This window comes from Gobius niger, assembly GCF_951799975.1.
Source record: "Gobius niger genome assembly, chromosome: 7".
Lineage (NCBI taxonomy): Eukaryota > Metazoa > Chordata > Actinopteri > Gobiiformes > Gobiidae > Gobius > Gobius niger.
This window is the reverse complement of record NC_136858.1, coordinates 27839096-27856035: the sequence shown is the minus strand read 5'-3', so window position 1 is coordinate 27856035 and position 16940 is coordinate 27839096. Positions and strand designations below refer to the sequence as shown.

The 16940-nt window shown below is 43.5% G+C and overlaps 2 protein-coding genes across 3 annotated transcripts in view; both read left to right on the top strand.

The window, feature by feature from the left end:
* arid4b (AT-rich interaction domain 4B) overlaps nt 1–12078 on the top strand; it is a 63360-nt gene extending 51282 nt beyond the window's left edge. Inside the window, exons 15-24 of one of the 2 annotated variants that reach the window (XM_079559707.1) lie at nt 212–392; nt 738–928; nt 5739–5921; nt 7151–7235; nt 7309–7504; nt 7581–8750; nt 8832–8942; nt 9104–9343; nt 9445–9591; nt 9816–12078. In XM_079559707.1, coding sequence (XP_079415833.1) covers nt 212–392; nt 738–928; nt 5739–5921; nt 7151–7235; nt 7309–7504; nt 7581–8750; nt 8832–8942; nt 9104–9343; nt 9445–9591; nt 9816–9961 — 2650 coding nt within the window. In that variant the 3' untranslated portion in view covers nt 9962–12078. The remainder of the gene's footprint in view (nt 1–211; nt 393–737; nt 929–5738; nt 5922–7150; nt 7236–7308; nt 7505–7580; nt 8751–8831; nt 8943–9103; nt 9344–9444; nt 9592–9815) is intronic. The other variant, XM_079559708.1, reaches the window with a different exon arrangement.
* Nucleotides 12079–13052: 974 nt separating this feature from the next.
* Nucleotides 13053–15561, top strand: tomm20a (translocase of outer mitochondrial membrane 20). The gene is made up of 5 exons (XM_079560381.1): nt 13053–13229; nt 13560–13606; nt 13695–13776; nt 14202–14344; nt 14986–15561. The coding sequence occupies exons 1-5, from the start codon at nt 13109–13111 to the stop codon at nt 15028–15030; spliced, it is 438 nt and encodes a 145-aa protein (XP_079416507.1). The 5' UTR covers nt 13053–13108; the 3' UTR covers nt 15031–15561.
* The last annotated feature ends 1379 nt before the right edge of the window (nt 15562–16940 follow it).

Sequence of the window (16940 nt, the reverse complement as noted above, 5' to 3'; positions counted from 1 at the left end):
ACAAAGGGGTAGCACCTTTATACAGAATAAGACTCCACTGTGAAAGAATATTTAGCCGTTTGCAGAGGGCGTTAAATAGCCTAAATAATGAGAACTTTCGCCTTTATTGCAAATACATTTCAATTTGATTGCAGCTAATCTTGTAACCCTCATTTTAGGAGCCTGCTTTTAAAGAAAAAGAATGCTAAAAGGTTGTGTTGCTTTGATTCAGGTACTTGTACGGTTTTGAGGAGTACTGCAACTCCACAGCCATCACCTTCAGGATGGACCTCCCGCTGAAGCAGGCTCCGAAGGCGGAGGGGAAGACAGAGGGAGAGACGGGAGCACCAGAGCCCACCTCAGAGGAGCACAAAACCCCGGACCAACCAGCGGCACAGTCCACAATCTGCAAGGTAGGCTTATAATGTTGTGCATATAGTCATACAATAGACATGATGTCAATGGAACAGAGCTCAGGCCGTCTTTTTATAGATTTCTATTGTTAAAAGGGGCTTACGTGCGCCTTCATTGGATACAGTATTGGCCGGATGAGTCTTTTGCTTGATCAGTCACATAGAAGTGCAGACATTTGTTTTGGTCAATGTTGTGTGTGATATGTTCTCCTTAATTATTGATTCCTAAATGTGATCCCTGCCCCTGGTCTGACATTGACATTGCTAGATTAATATAGTTTGAAATCATGAAAAAAAATTCTGGGCTAATGAATAATCCAATGATGAACCTGCTGTGTTCCTCAGGATGAAAAGCCCGAGGTGCACACCAAAGTGGAGAGTGAATCCTCAAAATCCGGCTCAAAGGAAAACAACGGAGAGGAAGGAGACAGTTCCCGTAACGGAGAGGCAGACGAGGGCTCCTCCACGGGACGACTGGGACCAGAGAACCTGAAACCGGACCCGGACGAGGAGCAGGACGGCAAAGACAACTCTGGGTAGGTGGCGCAGGCAGAAGGGCCCTCCCCGTACGCCCGGATGCTGTTGGATCAGTGCAGACTTTTTTCCCCCCAAATTGAGCACAACACTGAGGCTTTGTCAACACGTACACGGGAGGATCATAAGCAAATACGATTTTTTCACAATGTTGTTACAAAAGGAAAAACAACTCTCGATATCACTTTAAAAGACCAAACCTTTTTCAAATAAGCCAGAACAGCTACAAGACTGCTAAATCAATAGTGCAGCTTGTGAATTAGCTGCTATCGTGCTTTTTTTCTGGAAGTTGAACAGTGACCCAAATACAAGCATTAATTTAACTTACAATAAAACTATTTACAGTTTGGCCATGTTTTATTGTACATTTAATATCAAATCCAGTATTTATTCACATATTTCTGATGATTCATTAGACTGACCTTCAAAAACGATCAAAGCGACAGTTTTCAGGCAAAAGGCCACGACGCAGTACTCATTTGAAAGTCACTTCTCCAGCATTGACAGCATCTTGACATGAGTAGCAATAATATCATTAAGGTATACGTGTGTGTCTGTGTTGACAAGGCCTCAGTCGAGCTGTGGTTGAACGCTCACTCCCCGCTCTGTGAATAACCTGAAGAGCTTCACTCCTCGAGCTGCTCCCTTTGGCCTTTTGCTATAATTATTTCTCTGTGGCATCAGCTGGGCCAGACATCCTTCAGCCCCCTATGCTCCTCTTCACCTGACATGTCACAGCATCCTCTTTGTCTCGCCTTCTCGGAATCTATCTATCTATTCATCTATCTATCCATCACTCTCCACTCTCTCCCTTTCTTTCTCTCTCTCTCTCTCCCCTCTCTCCTCATTCTCTCGCTCTCTCCTCTCACTTTCTCTCTCCTCACTCTCTCTCTTCTCTCCTCGCTCTCCTCTCTCTCTCTCCTCGCTCTCTCTCTCCTCTCTTCTCTCTCCTCTCTCTCTTCTCTCCTCTTTCTCATCTCTCTCCTCTCTCCTCTCTCTTCTCTCGTCACTCTCTCTCCTCGCTCTCCTCTCTCTCTCTCTCTCTCTCTCTCTCCTCTCTTTCCCTCTCTCTCCTCGCTCTCCTCTCTCTCTCTCTCTCTCTCTCTCTCTGTCCTCTCCTCTCTCTCTCTCTCTCTCTCTCTCTCTCTCTCCTCTCTTTCCCTCTCTCTCCTCACTCTCTCTTCTCTCGTCACTCTCTCTCCTCTCTCTCCTCACTCTCTCTCATCTCTCTCTCTGTCTCTCTCTGTCTCTCTCTCTATCTCTCCTCTCTCTCTCCTCTCTCTTCTTCTCTCTCTCCTCTCTCTTCTCCTCTCTCTTCTCCTCTCTCTTCTCCTCACTCTCCTCTCTCTCCTTTCTCCTCTCTTTTCTCTCCTCACTCTCTCTCCTCTCCTCTCTCCCCTCACTCTCTCTCTCCCTCTTCTCTCTCTTCTCTTCTCTCTCCTCTCTCTCTCTCCTCTCTCCTCTCTCTCCTCTCACTCTCTCCTCTCTCACTCTCTCCTATCTCTCTCTCCTCTCTCTCTCTCTCTCTCTCTCTCTCTCCTCTCTCTCTCTCTACCTGTGTCTATCTATATATATCCATCACGCCTCCGCTCGTGTCGACTCCTGCCCTTTTCCTGAACCTTCTGCTCTCCTTAATGTTCGACTTAAATGTTGCGTGTGTGAGTGTTGTCAATGATGGATTGCACTATAGATTTGGGATAGTGCTTTAGAGGCTTTGGTATAAGGCTGCAACTAATCTACCGATGATTTTGACGATTAATTGATTCATCGCTTTGCTGTGAAAGGTGCATGAAAACCGCTTGAGGAAATATTGATGCAGTAAACTTAAAGTGAATGTTTTTTAAGAGGCTCTTCGTGCTTAACAACAACAGCTGAACTTGGTTTGCTCAAAGCTACACATGAACATAAGCTCAGGTGTCTGTAAACAGGCCATCCCTCATTTGAAAGCTAAGAACCTCCAGAGTTTAGCCACTGAGCTGTAGCGACTGGAGGCTGCACTGGCACTGATGTGGCTTTATCGGGGACAGGAGCTGGGACTGAGGAAGTGAGAGGGAGTCCCTTTACATTTCCAAACTGGTTTAAACTATAGGATCTGGCAACAATAAGAGTGGAGCTAATTCTGCTTTCTCATTGGATATTGGTCTGAGACGCAGACGGATCATATTTAGGAAATTTAACACTCTACTGACCCTAACATTTTAAAACACTTTTTTTGTCATAATTTCAAAAGTGCCATGTCATTTTTGCTCTTTTTGAGTCTGTGTAAACCAGATAACAATGAATCGATTACTAAAATAGTCGTCAACTATTTCAATAATCGATTAGTTGTTTCAGCCCTACTTTTGGTATTTAGAGAGAATTTCCATATTTGACAATGGACATTTTCCGCTTCTTTTGGTGCTTTTTGTTTTGGTTGCCTGATTTTAGTTTATTTTTTTTAGTAAAATGGTTCTCAATCTTTAGTAAATCGTGACTCCCAATATATAAACAGTGACACGGGGCATATTTTCCATTCAAACTACATTAAACATATGTTTCCTATAGTATTTTCTGGCGACCCCCAGGTTTGTCCAATAGATGAAGTTGCCAACCACAGTAGCTTCACAGTGATGCAAGATTAATGCCAGTTGGGTTGCAATTGGCAAATGACTAGCTTTGAAATTCAATGTTTTTATTTACTAAATGAATAAATTCAAGTCCACTCATGACATGTAATGAGTAGACTTGTGCAGTGATGTCTAAAATCCACAGGTGGTGATATAATACGAGTATTGCAGTAGTCATACATCTTCCTTTCATTAGACTTTGGTCTGGAGTGTCTGTGGCCTGCGGCTCACACTGGTGTGATATTGTACTGATAGACAGACTGTATCAGGCTGAATCCCCCTGATCTCAGTATCTCCGACGCTGCAGCTGAGGCTGGAGTCGGAGGCTCAGAGAGACTGATCTGATAATGTTTCGACTTCTGTTTGATGTTTACAACTTCTGTCTGAAGCCGACCGGGACTGACTGAGTTTCTGATACGTTTGTCAACTTGATGTAGGTTCTCACTCCTATAGTCTGTTATGGAACATATAAATAAAACTAATTGTTTCAGTTTTACGTAACTTGAAAGTCTGACAGTTTGCTTGCACCTGCAGTGTACGTTAATTTTATACAAATAAGTTGTAGATTATGGGGCTGGGACAAAATATCGGATTGGATTTGGATCGTAAGACTTTGCGCTGCAGTATGGATTAGGGCTGAAAGATATATCGTTATCGTATCGATATCGGGATATGAACATTCAAAATAATCAAATCAAAAAAGCAAGATATGAAAAATATCGATTTTCATCAATCAAACTGCACTGTTTTGTATTATTCTGAAAAATGCTTGGTTTTCACCTAACCCGTGGTTATATCGCATCGATATCGAGATATCTGACATAAATATCGAGATGTGATTTTTTGTCCATATCGCTCAGCCCTAGTATGGATACTTTTTCAAGTATCGCAATACTTTCAATACTGATGTTTGGAGGCATTTTTATCCTGCACTTTTCAGTAGCAGCACTTCGTTACATTTTGTGTTAATGCACTTTCGATCTTCACACCTCAATAACTGTCAAATGGCATTGGGTTTATAAACTTTGGACATAAAAACATATTACAAATCATAATTACTTACTGTATCGCACTACATAATGGATCGGCCCCCATTAAATCAGGATTTCTTGAAATTATGACATTGCTCAACAATCTTTTCTGTATAAGCTCATCGTAATCCTGTTCAGCTGCAGTTTTGGCTGAAATTGACCACATTTTTTTTGCCTTTAAATTCCCTATTTTGTCCAATTCTCTTTCCTCTGTTTGATGAAATATTTGCAAATCTTCAGAAATTAAATATGCGCTGTTATACTTCTGCATTTGTGGCATTAAAATATAGTATTTGGTTGCAACAATTGTAAGATGGCACTATTTATTACACCATGTTATTTATTGTGCTCTATATCAAGTGTAACTAAACAGGGAGTCCTTATGTTGTTTTGCTAATCTCACGTTGGTAGTGTTTTTACGGCTGTACACTAGATTTGATGATGCAGATTCAGAATTTGTAAGTCTTGAGCGGAAAGCTTTCTCGACATAATGACCTGCAATAATGGCTCTCATTTTGGGTCTTTTTTCGTGTTGTTGTCCTTAATTGTAGCTTGTTTAAACGAGCTGTCAGCAGAGGGGGTGCTTACAGCGGTGGCAGGCAGGAGAAGGGCTCCGTTTCGCAGCTGTTTGTTGTGGCACTGGACCAAGTGTGATATCATCATCTGTGCTCCTCTTTTTAACGCGCTGCTGTAGACTCTGCTGCGCTGCTTGCCAAGGCGTGCTTTGCTGTGCTAACCTGACCCTGTGGCCTTCTGTGGCCCGAGTACCTAAACCACTTTCTGTCCTGGCAAAGCTACACCTCCCCTCTGGCTCTCCCTTTAGCTCCCCCTTGTGGCTGATTCTATGCTGTGTGTTTGAGTGGGATTTTGAGTGCGAGAGTAATTTACCATATGAGATTTTTCTCCATGAACAGATATTAATTTACTTTTTGTTTATTTCTCCATGTTATTTTCTTTAGTTTGGTTTGGGCCAGGAAGAGGTTACATTGCATTAGGTTTGAGGCCTATTCAACGCTAATTAAGTGTTTATATAGATGATGATGCTAATATACGACAGGAGAGAGTAGGGAGAGGAGATCATAGTGAGTGGGGAGTGGGCGGGAGTTTGGGTGGGTTGTCTGTGGTCTGTTGACTTCAGCCTAGGGCCAGGAAGTGCTGAACTGTTTTTCTTGCAGGGATGACAGCAGTCAGGAGGGGGAGGAAGGGGAGGAGGTTGAGTGTTACCCCCCGGGGATGAAGGTGCAGGTGAGGTATGGGCGAGGCCGCTCTCTGAAGACGTACGAGGCCACTGTGAAAGAGGCAGACGTGGAGGGGGGAGAGGTGCTCTACCTGGTGCACTACTGTGGCTGGAACATCAGGTAAGACAGGTCCTGGGGAGAACCACCTAACCCCCACAATCACCTAAAATCAACATCTGTTAACCTCCGCTCAGAGGGATAACCCTTACAGGGGCTATCCCTGCTGCAGTAGCAAATACACCCCTCTCCCTCATCTGATCTGATCTCAAACGAGGCCATCTAGTGGCCAAACTGAACTAGTCTTTCCTCAGCTTCCCTGTAGCTGTAAAGTCTTGTTTCCCCTGTTGTATATGGCAGTTCTGGGAAGTATGGTACAGTGAAAAAGGCTACAGGAAAACCTCTCAACCTCTTTCTCCAGGCCTGTGTGTTAAGTGCAATTTCTAAATTGTGGGAAATGCAAATTACACCCACTAAACTGTGATGTTTTCTCATTAATAAGTAATATGTAAGGAAACGAGTGAAACAGCCCATACCTCATATCTTCATTTATTCCCTTTAGACTTCAATCTTTCCTTCAAGTGAGCGTCCTCTATCGCCTAAATTGACTGTAGATATTGTTTGCTACAACTGTCGCCTCCAAAGTGCCTCCAAATTGGTACTTTACTGTGCAGTGGGGGATGTACTGCACCAGTTTTCCATGCCGTACTGCTCTAGTGGAAACAAGACTTCAATCCCCTGTCTGTCTCTGAAACCAAAGTCAAGCTTTGAATCAGTTAATTCAAGCAGTGGTTTTGCATTAACAATCCCATCATCAAACTCTTCAAATTAATCTACTAATGTGAAGTACCCTCTTGGATATAAAGGGCCAGCCTTCGAGCTGCTACACTCACCTTTACCTCTCAACCCTCTCCCCCCTCTCCCATGGGTCAGGGTTAACGCAGTGCAGGGATTCAGTGTATTTTAAATGAAGTATTTCTCATTGTCTTAACTGTCGTGGTGTGGTCCTCTAGCCCTCTATCTAAGACACAGGGGCGCTCTCTGCATCGTCTGTTGTGTGTGCTGTTGTGAACCTTTTCATTTCTCCTCATTTGACCCCCTCAGCCCCTCGCTTCTGTGGGAACTCTGTGGAATATGATTTTGTGTAGTGCTTGGTGTAATATTGTTTCTTCATTGTAAAGGTTTGTCTTTCCTCATAATACCACGGGGCTGCTTTCTTTGCTCTTGAGGCTAATCGTGTGGCTACATGTTGGTTGGGGTTGGAGTAGAGAGGTTTGAGTGGTGTGAGAAATTAGACTTGCCATATATCAATTTGAATAATGAAAATGTCTCTCTGTGTGCCTACGTTGTAGATATGATGAATGGGTCAAAGCTGATAAGATATTACGTCCAGCGAATAAGAATGTAACCAAAATAAAGCACCGCCGGAAAATAAAGGTAAACATTTGGAGAAAGGCACGTTAAAAAGCGCTTTGTTTCAATGTACTCATGCTCCTGTCGCACTCTTCAGAACAAAGGAGAGAGGGACCGGGACCGGCTGGAGAGGCTCAATAAAGAAAGGGAAGGTCTCGTCTCAAATCGCGGACCTCGATCCAAATGTCTGAGTCAGGACGTCTTTTCCAAAATGGACGACGGTGAGGACAAAGTGAATCAGCAGTCTCCGGGCAAGTCCATCGAAATCACATCAATCCTCAATGGACTACAAGGTAAGTCTTAATGATTTCTTTAACAACAAAATGGCTTTTGGTGATTTCTCCTGTGACGACGAATGTGTGTCTGCAGCGTCTGAAATGTCGACAGATGAAAGTGAGCGCGAGGACGAGGAGCCAGAGCACACTGAGGAGGAGCGTCCGGGGCGAGGCAGAAAGGTCCAGTCAGATCCCTGTCCCACATCAGAGCGGTGGGAGTCCGGAGCACCTCCTGAAGCCTCCAAAACTCCTGCATCGAAGCCCCAGGACACTGTGGGGGCGGAGGGCACCGACACTGTGAAGAGGAGGAGCCAGACGGACACCGAGCCAGAGCCGAGCGGCCGGAAGAGGAAGTCTGACGGACCACTGGAAAGAACCTCCAAAGGCCACACTAAAGCCAAGACCCGGAGCACCAGGAGCGCAGACTGGCTCCCGGGGACCTCCCCCCGGAAGCCGGACAGGCCTGTCCCAGGAGAAGACAGCAGCAGCTCAGAGGATGAGAGGACAGCAGACACAAAGCCTGGGAGCAGTGAACGCGGGCGCCCCAAAACCAAAGGTGCTCCCTCAAAGAAGTACAACGGCATGAAGGAGAAAAACAAAGCGGCGCGACAGTCGGGCTTCTGGGAGATCCCAGAAAAGAGGACCAAGGCGTCCCCGAGCTCAGAGGAGCGTCCTGCAGTACGCTCTAAGGGACAGAAGGACGTATGGTCCAGTATCCAGGCCCAGTGGCCCAAAAAGACTCTTAAAGAGCTGTTTTCAGACTCGGACACTGAGGCCGCCAACTCCCCTCCTCCCCCCGACCCGTCCTGCCTAGATGACCCACACGATCCGGAGGGGGGTCCTGAGGACGAGGTGTCAGAGGAGCAGATGGACATGGACAAACAGGAGTGTCTGAGCAGTGGCAGTAACTCCGTCCTGAACACGCCCCCCTCCACACCAGAGACGCCTTCAGGAGGAGGTAGCCCTGTGGAGGACTCTGGTCCAGCTCAGCCCCCCTCGCCTCGCCCCATCACACCCCCTGCCCTGCCCCCGGAGTCTGTCTCGGCTCCACTGCCCCCTGCTGGTGGTGCGGAGGAGGCTGTGGGCCGCAGTGAGTCGGACAGCAGCACTGTGGAGGTGGAGAGTTTGGGCGGAGAGCAGGACCTGCCTCAGGACGAAGGCTCCCCCTCGAAAACCTTCGACCCCAGTCTGTCCTGCACCAGCAGCAGCAGCTGCAGCCTGGAGCTGAGCAGCAGCAGTCAGCAGGAGAGCGAGAAACCCAAAGGTACATTTGATTTTACTCTATGATTGTTATTCCTGTCATCTCTCTGTCTTCTCACTGTCTCCTCACACTCTTCATTTTTAGCATCAGTGAGTCAGAAACGGCAGAAAGAACCTCCGCCTGGAGCAGCCTCAAAGAAACACAAGCCAAACCGAAAGAGCCTCGGCGTGCCTCCCAAAAAGAATAGGAAAACAGGTGCGAACAACTGATCTCCCTCTCACCTGCTATTTCTAGTCATTAATATTTCAGAGGGAGCAAGCCCCACTACACTCACTTCACCCACAGCACTGCTACGGACTGAACAACATGGTGGATACAAGACTTTGATAAACGGTCTGTCTTTTTTTCCTCTGCAGCCAACAGCAGTGACAGTGAGGATCAGTGTGTTTCTGAGGCCAATGCCAAACCCACCGCCTCTAAAACCCCCACATCAGACGTGAAGACTTTGGTTTCACCCAAGTGTCCTGGACGATCTCCACCCTCCAGCCATAAGTACCACAAACAGAGTGACACTGACCACTCCCACCACCAGAGGGAGCACCACCACCATCATCATGGACGCTCACCACGGGTCTACAAGTGGAGCTTCCAGATGTGTAAGTGACTAGGAAGTTACTTGGTTCATGTTTGACAGGTTTCAGAGTTGTTCGTAACAATTGGGCGTAATGTTTTGTGTTTTCTCATGACTTGTTTTTAGCGGATCTGGAGAAGATGAGCAGTCTGGAGAGGATTTCGTTTCTCCAGGAGAAACTGCAGGACATCCGAAACCACTACCTCTCACTGAAATCTGAGGTGGCCTCGATCGACCGACGAAGGAAACGCATGAAGAAGAAAGAACGGGAAAGTAAGTCTTTAGAAAACATTACAAGCTAAACTTTACAAGCAGTTGTTTTTAAGGATTCTCTGAGCTGGGAGGAAGCACTCACTTTTATTAGCACGTATGCAATGTTTAACTCACGCTGCTCTTTGTGTTTCTTTGGCCATACGTTCAAATGATTTTGCACACACTGTAAAGTGCTGAATTATCTGAGTATCTGAATTATTGATAACCCCATGTGTCACTTCCAGGTGCCGTGGCTGCCTCATCTTCCTCGTCCTCCTCCTCATCTCCCTCCTCCAGTTCGCTCACGGCCGCAGTGATGCTAACGTTAGCCGAACCGCCCGTCTCCTCCTCCTCCTCTCAAACCTCTGGGGTCTCCGTGGAGTGTAGGTGACAGGACGTCCCACACAGGAGCCACCGCACTTAAGCACTTAACCAGCACCCAACAAGACTGACAAGTACAAACTGTAACGACTGGGGCACAAAAACCAGACCAGAGACAAAAAACAACAAGCACTATTTTCTATTGACAACTGTTTTCTTGGCAAGCTAATGGCACTTAAGTGCACTTTTATGAAGATTGTGTATGGGATTCAATTTGTCAAAAAAAAGTACCAATTTGTCTTTTTCTCTCTCCGTAATTCTACATTTATAAAGGTTGTTTTTTGAAGCAATAATTTGATTTGATAAAGTTTTAGTGTTAAGGGAGACTCTCCAGAGAACCCCTCAGTGCTCTGCCCTCTCACATGAGGGGCCTGTGCTGTCCTTTTTAATCTGAGGAAATCAGAGGAACACTGCCACATTGGCATTAAGGGCGAACTCAATGTAACCAAGCCAAGTTTCTCTGTCTGCTCATTGGATAAGGGTTTTCCTGTGACCCGTATATGTTTGACCAGTTACAGGACTGTGCTCCTGTATGGTCCCATTGAGTCTTATCATTGTTTATGGATAGGATTTGAACCATCGCACACCCACAGACAAAGTCAATATTAGGAATGATACTTCAGTGCCTTCTTGTTCTTCTCCATGGGGCACTTTGAGAAAGGACAGCACTTTCCCAAATCAGAGGGTTACCTGGACAAATGTCTCTTAAAGACTAAAGAATGGTGTGTGAATGAGCTGGTTCAAGGGCTGAGACAGCGATGGTTAGTGTGGGATTTAGGGGATATTTAAAACATTTACCACAAACTCCTGAACTAGATCATCTGTAATCGACTACTGAGGACTCGTGACTTAAAACTGCGTTACAAATGTGCAATGTGGACTTAATTTGTTTCTTCAGTTAGCTCTAGTTGAGATTTTGAAGTGTGGTCATCTTTTATATGTATCTATTCCTTTACAATCAATTTAAAATGTCACAGATGATCAGGATCTCCTTATATTATAAACACTGAAAAACACGTGGCCCTTTGAGGAAGGTGCAAAAATAGTTTCAATTTTAAATTTCAATTTTAAATTTTTTGCTAGTTGCTTTTTCTGTTCATGTAATAAGTCAAGAAACCAGTGACAGCCACACTTTGGGCTACCATGTCTGCAGCATCATTATCAATTTATTTAATCATGTTTCATCTCACGTCCAATACCTCTTTATTTTCAAAGAGGCATTACTCACACATCTCAACTGAATCATACTTGCTCTATAGTACTACATGCAAGTACAGTACTAAGAGACTGGATAGCGAATGAACAGTGTTACCAAAACAACATGAAGTTATTTTTGTTATTTCAGTCCATCACGAAGCTTCAGTTTGCCCTTTTATTAATTTATCTTTTCAAAATGTTCCAAACAATTCTTCCTTTTGTTGTCATCGATCCTTACCAAAAAGCCGGGGTCTCTTTGTATGTGCTAAGGCCAGAGTAAAGTTATTGTAAAATGTGCATTTATATCCAAAAGTGATGTATGTGTGTACATTTCTGAAGACATCTCCAGTGTTTCCTTTGTACAGACTCCCTACTGTATGATAATAACCCGAAGTTATGTTTTGTTCGGCACTTGTATGTAATTGTATGCTTTTGTTATACATTTGTATATTGAGAAGTGTTTTGAGTCAAGCTATTTAATATCTTGCACTGTTAATAACATGTACTTTTCTGTAAAGACAGTTTCACGGTTTTAACTGTAGTTTAAGTGTAAATACAGAGGGTTACCGCATGTTTGTCCCGTTTTCTTAGTTATTTTTGTTTCATTCATTTTTTTTTTTTTTCAACTATTTCTTGTTTTTTTTTCCCTTTTAGGTTTTACATTCATTTTCCGTTATGTTTTCTGCTTGTAAGAGAAGATTTAAGAATGGTGTTTTGGTTGGGCTAACCTATTTTCTGACATGTACATGGCCTGAACAGTTGTATGATGCTGTAAATGGAGAATGGTCTGAAGCTAAGATTAAGTGAAAGTAAATTAGCTTTTTGGTCAATGCAGCAGCTTAATAGTATTTATTAGGCTCATCTCATGATGGTCGTGTAATTTATTGTAAAAATGTAAGCAAAGCAAAAGCTTCTGTTTGAATAAAATGCCATAGTTTGTGAAGTACTCTTGTGTGCCTGTGATCACTGCTGGGAGTTATGGGGGTTTCTTTGAGTGTCAAGTATAGAAAGGAAGCTACTGTATATGGAACAGGGTTTATGCGGGATATTAAAAAGCATTAAAACATTTTTGTAGAAAATAATGACATTGCACGACTTATTTTGCTGAATAAGTGTACAATTATTTACAGTGTTGGGGGTAACGTATTACAAAAGTAACGAGTTACCAGTAACTAAGGAATATAACATATTGCTTACACAAAATACGGGTTAGTTAGTTGACTAATATGTTAGTCATTCCAATTAACTCGAGTTACAAGAGCATGTATGTATGAACAAAAAAAAAGCCAAACTTCCCCCAAATAAAATGCAGCACCAAATCATGTTGGACACGTGTGTAGTTGAGTGTATTTAATGTCGTCAAAACAATGGGGGAAAGCAAAGGAAAAGGAAATCTGCACTTTTGCCCTGTGGCTTTATTAATATTTTCAGTTTGTATTTTGCCAAAAGTAGCGCAACTCAGCTAAATCTTTGAAACAGTAACATGGAATACAAACACATTACTTTTTTAAAGCTGTAATCAGAAGATATTACAATTTCTAAGTAACTTGCCCAACAACATTATTTAATTCAAAAGTGTTCTGTTATTTCTATTTTGCTTTTGAATATCAAAATTTCCCCTCAGTTGCTGAGAACAAAAATATGCACAGATTTTTTTTTTTATGTTTGTGGCACAAACGGCAATCATGGAAACATACTTTTTATTTGATCTTTGTATGGCGATAAAAGTGGCTAAAGTAATGGAGTCACTTTTGTATGTTTAATATTCTATATAATTCAATGGATAAAAACTACATTATAAAGGTTTTTCTCATTCTGTTTTTAAAAAAAGCGGAAATGCGTCATGCCTCGTCATCACGTGTTTCCGGTCTAGCCCCGCGCTTCCTCTGCTTCTTCTGCTGCTGCTGATTTGCGTTAGCTTTAGCTAGTAGCCTGTAGCTCATGTGTAGTTTCGGTAAAAATGAGCGGTAGGACGACTGCAATTGTCGCCGGGGTGTGTGGAGCCCTATTTCTCGCATATTGTATATACTTTGACAGAAAGAGACGGAGTGACCCGAACTTCAAGCACAAACTACGTGAACGTGAGTAGCTAATGTTGGACTCTAGCTTTCCACTCGAGGGAGGGAAGTGAGATAAGAGTGTTAGCCTGGTGCAGGTTAGCATAGACACCAGGTTAGGGAGCGTGTACGCCTAGAATGATCAAAAACAGCCTAATAATGTGAATATTCATACAAGTGTAACAGCAACGCAAGATTTGTGAGGTAACTTCCAACCAAAACTGCTACTATTGATGGGTTTCTCTGTCTCTGATGACTGAAACAACCACATGCTCGCAGCTACATGCTAATGTCATTCACATAATTCACATGTGTGTCACGTATTCTCTGAAAGTCGCACGGTTTTGTTCACAGGGAGAAGGAATCAGAAATGTTCTACGGACAGATCTGGACTGGCAAAGGTATTTCAAAGACCTATATTTGAGTGAGAACATTTGATCACTTTATAATAGGGTTATACTTAACTTTCTTCAAACTTTCTTTTGGAAGCTCCCAGATCTGAAAGACGCAGAAGCAGTTCAGAAATTTTTCCTGGAAGAGATACAGCTGGGAGAAGAGCTGTTGTCACAAGGTCAGATGCGGTTTGGGATAAAAATGTACATTGTGTGGTTTAGCAGGGGGGATTGTGAGTGTTGGTTTGACTAGTAGTAAAACACGTGCACTGCTTTTGTAGTGTTGTATCATCGGCCATTTTATGACTTTCTGATTTCAATACATACCCAGTTGTCATTGCGTACATATTTAAAAGTCAGCATGTTGATTTATTTATTCCTATTACATGTTTGAACTGTGGCATCCTTGAAAACCCCTCGGTAACTCTTGATAGTTTCTGGGACAAGAAAGAATGCTAGAATATACTTAGAATTCCAAAGCTGAGAGTCATGACAGTTGCTCTTTGCCATTTCACCTCTAAGACAATGTTCTCGAACGCGCACTTGTGTGTATGGTCCTGTTATCTCTTGCTGTTGTGTTCACACATTCACTGGTTCTCCTCAGGTGAATTTGAGAAAGGCGTAGACCACCTGACCAATGCCATTGCCGTATGTGGGCAGCCGCAGCAGCTCCTTCAGGTCCTTCAGCAGACTCTGCCTCCTCCAGTCTTCCAGATGCTGCTCACAAAGCTCCCCAGCATCAGCCAGGTCAGAAAAACTACCAGTAATGTTTAATTGCAGATTTATTCATTCATGCTGCATCCTTGAAAACCCCCCAGTGACTTCCTACTGCCTCTGGGACAAGAAAGGGTGCTATAAAAACTTAGGATTCCAAAGCTTGGAGGCATGACAGTTGCTCTCGGCTATTTCACCCCTAAGACATGATACATTTAACATTTTGCATATTTTACAGTTTAGTTTAGTTTGTGTAACCATGACCACACTATACATTAACCTCAAACAGGAGAGGGAGATATTATCCCATGATAGTCTTTGGGCAGGCTGATGTAAACGGGTTCAAAGCTGTTGAAGTTCTGTAAGTAGAAGGCAGTGCATGTCTAAGCAGATTTACCAAGTTGGAAAATTTAGACTTGGGAGCCTACACCTTGTAATATGGGTGAACATCATTGAGTTCTGTTTTAGCTTTGTAGATGTAAGCTACTAGTAACTACTTCAGATCTGCTCTTATCTGGCTGTCTTCAAACCTACTTTGAAGTAATACACTGGAGTGAAGATGTTGAATATGAGTTATTGCGTTGCATCATGTCTGATGAAATCTCTCAAATCAAAGCTGAAAGTTGTGCTCTGCTAATGTTTGCAAGCTTAAGTCTGTTCTTTGTGTTTTGCAGCGAATCATCAGTGCCCAGTCTTTATCAGAAGATGATGTTGAATGAGGAGAGGGATTGTGTGTTATTTCGTAAAGGGATTTTAGGCCTTTCTAAATGAGGACTGTCCAGTTTACTGCTGTGACTGAGGTGGACTGCACCTGGTCTTTGGACAAGACTCATCTGATTCTTCACTCCTGACTCGAAAGACTTCATAGTTTTTACGCCCTCTGGGGATGGTGTCAGTCTTTACAATTCAACAACAGATCTAATTTACCACCTTCATTTATTTATTTTCTACTCAAATTAAGTATAATTTGGAGGTAACAATATGCTGATGTGACAACTGTATGTAGATTGTGTTTGACTTTGTGTAAAAGAGCGCACGTGTTGTTAAGTCGTTATTTTGTTAAATGTTATTTTTATAACCAATAGTCTCTTGCATATCTACTCATGGTGGAAAACATGAAATAAAACATGTGGAAACCCAAATGTAACACCTTTTATTTCTAGCAGCAGGGGGCAGTAGCACCGCACAGAAAATGTAATCCCTTCATGGATTCAAGTGTGCGCTTTTACAAATGGGCACTTTGGGGAGTCGTACATCCTTAAACTAAGACGATTCAATCAAACAATACAGACGCTCGTGCGCAATGTCTCATAAATCCCAAAGGTTTGATTAAAAAAACAAAATTTACATGTGATGTCTGATGTATATTGACCATGTATAGGTCTCCATTTCCAGCCTATAAGGAACACCATACATTATACATGGAGAATGGCTCCATTGTTTGCGCAGCTCGAATAGGGAGCGAGTCCAGTTCCAAAGTGTGTCTCTTGGAAGACAAATAAAGCTGTAATTATTTTTATCCTTGTCTGCAGCTGTTTTTCTAAAGGTCTCCACGGCCAAAATCCTCGGTGGTTGTTGCCAGGAAACGGTAGCAGCGGGTGCATAGTTTTTCTACATTTGGAGTGAAAAATTAAAATTGAACAGCGGCCCAGAAATGTCGAGTGAGGACTAAATGGAGGACAGTGTACCATTTTTCCCAGTTATGTGCTCACTCGTTTAGGGAAAAGGGCGGTTGTTGTCTGGTCTGCTGCCGTGTGTCCTGTGGGGGGGAAGCGAAGAGGCGGAGTGTGCAAGGTTAAGTTGGTCCTTGAGCTGGTTTGCGGACCATTGGCCTGATTCTGGAATAGATGAGATGGTGCCATTGAGGCCCGAGTGCTGCAGACTGGGTCACGAGAACAGGTCTCCAGCCGGTCTGGTTTGTTGTGGACCTTTCCTCTTGATACGAGCAATGTTTAATCATGTAGCCTCATTTACACTGGCCTGCATTTAAGTCGAACACGTGCATCTCCTCTGGCAGTGTTTGAGTTCTCCAAAAAACAGCTGTCAGAATAGTTTAGGATTAATCATTGGTTTTCACATGTATTTACTGTTACTATTTCATCTATCTAGGCCTAATGATTTCATTGTACTCGCACACAGCACTTTCCAGATGACAGTGATGCACAATCCCTGGAAATAGACCTATTAATATTACACACGAACGGCACAAACCCCTTTGTTTTGTGGATGACGCAGCACAAGTGTTGCTTTTAATCACACCCGCCTCCCGCGCGCTCGATAATGCGGTGCGTAATAATAGAAACAACACAGCGTTAATGGCCGTTCTTTTTAAATTAATGTCATTACTTTAATTGCACTCCTGCTACAGTCGAGCCTCATCAAATGCAGTATGAGTCAGCTCCTTCCCTGTGACTGGATTTAGCACCAAAAAACACGTGGGCTTCCTCCTGCGGGGCGGTAGGGGGCACTGTTGATCCGGGCTGCGCGTGGTGCGTAAAAAAAGGACGGGGTTGAATGGATGGAACCACCGCGGTTGACAGCAATAACAATGGCGTTGGGCGCCTGCAGCAGACACGAGGCCATGTGCTCCTCCTCAGGGCGGCTTTTTTTTCGCAGTTTTTAATTCTTT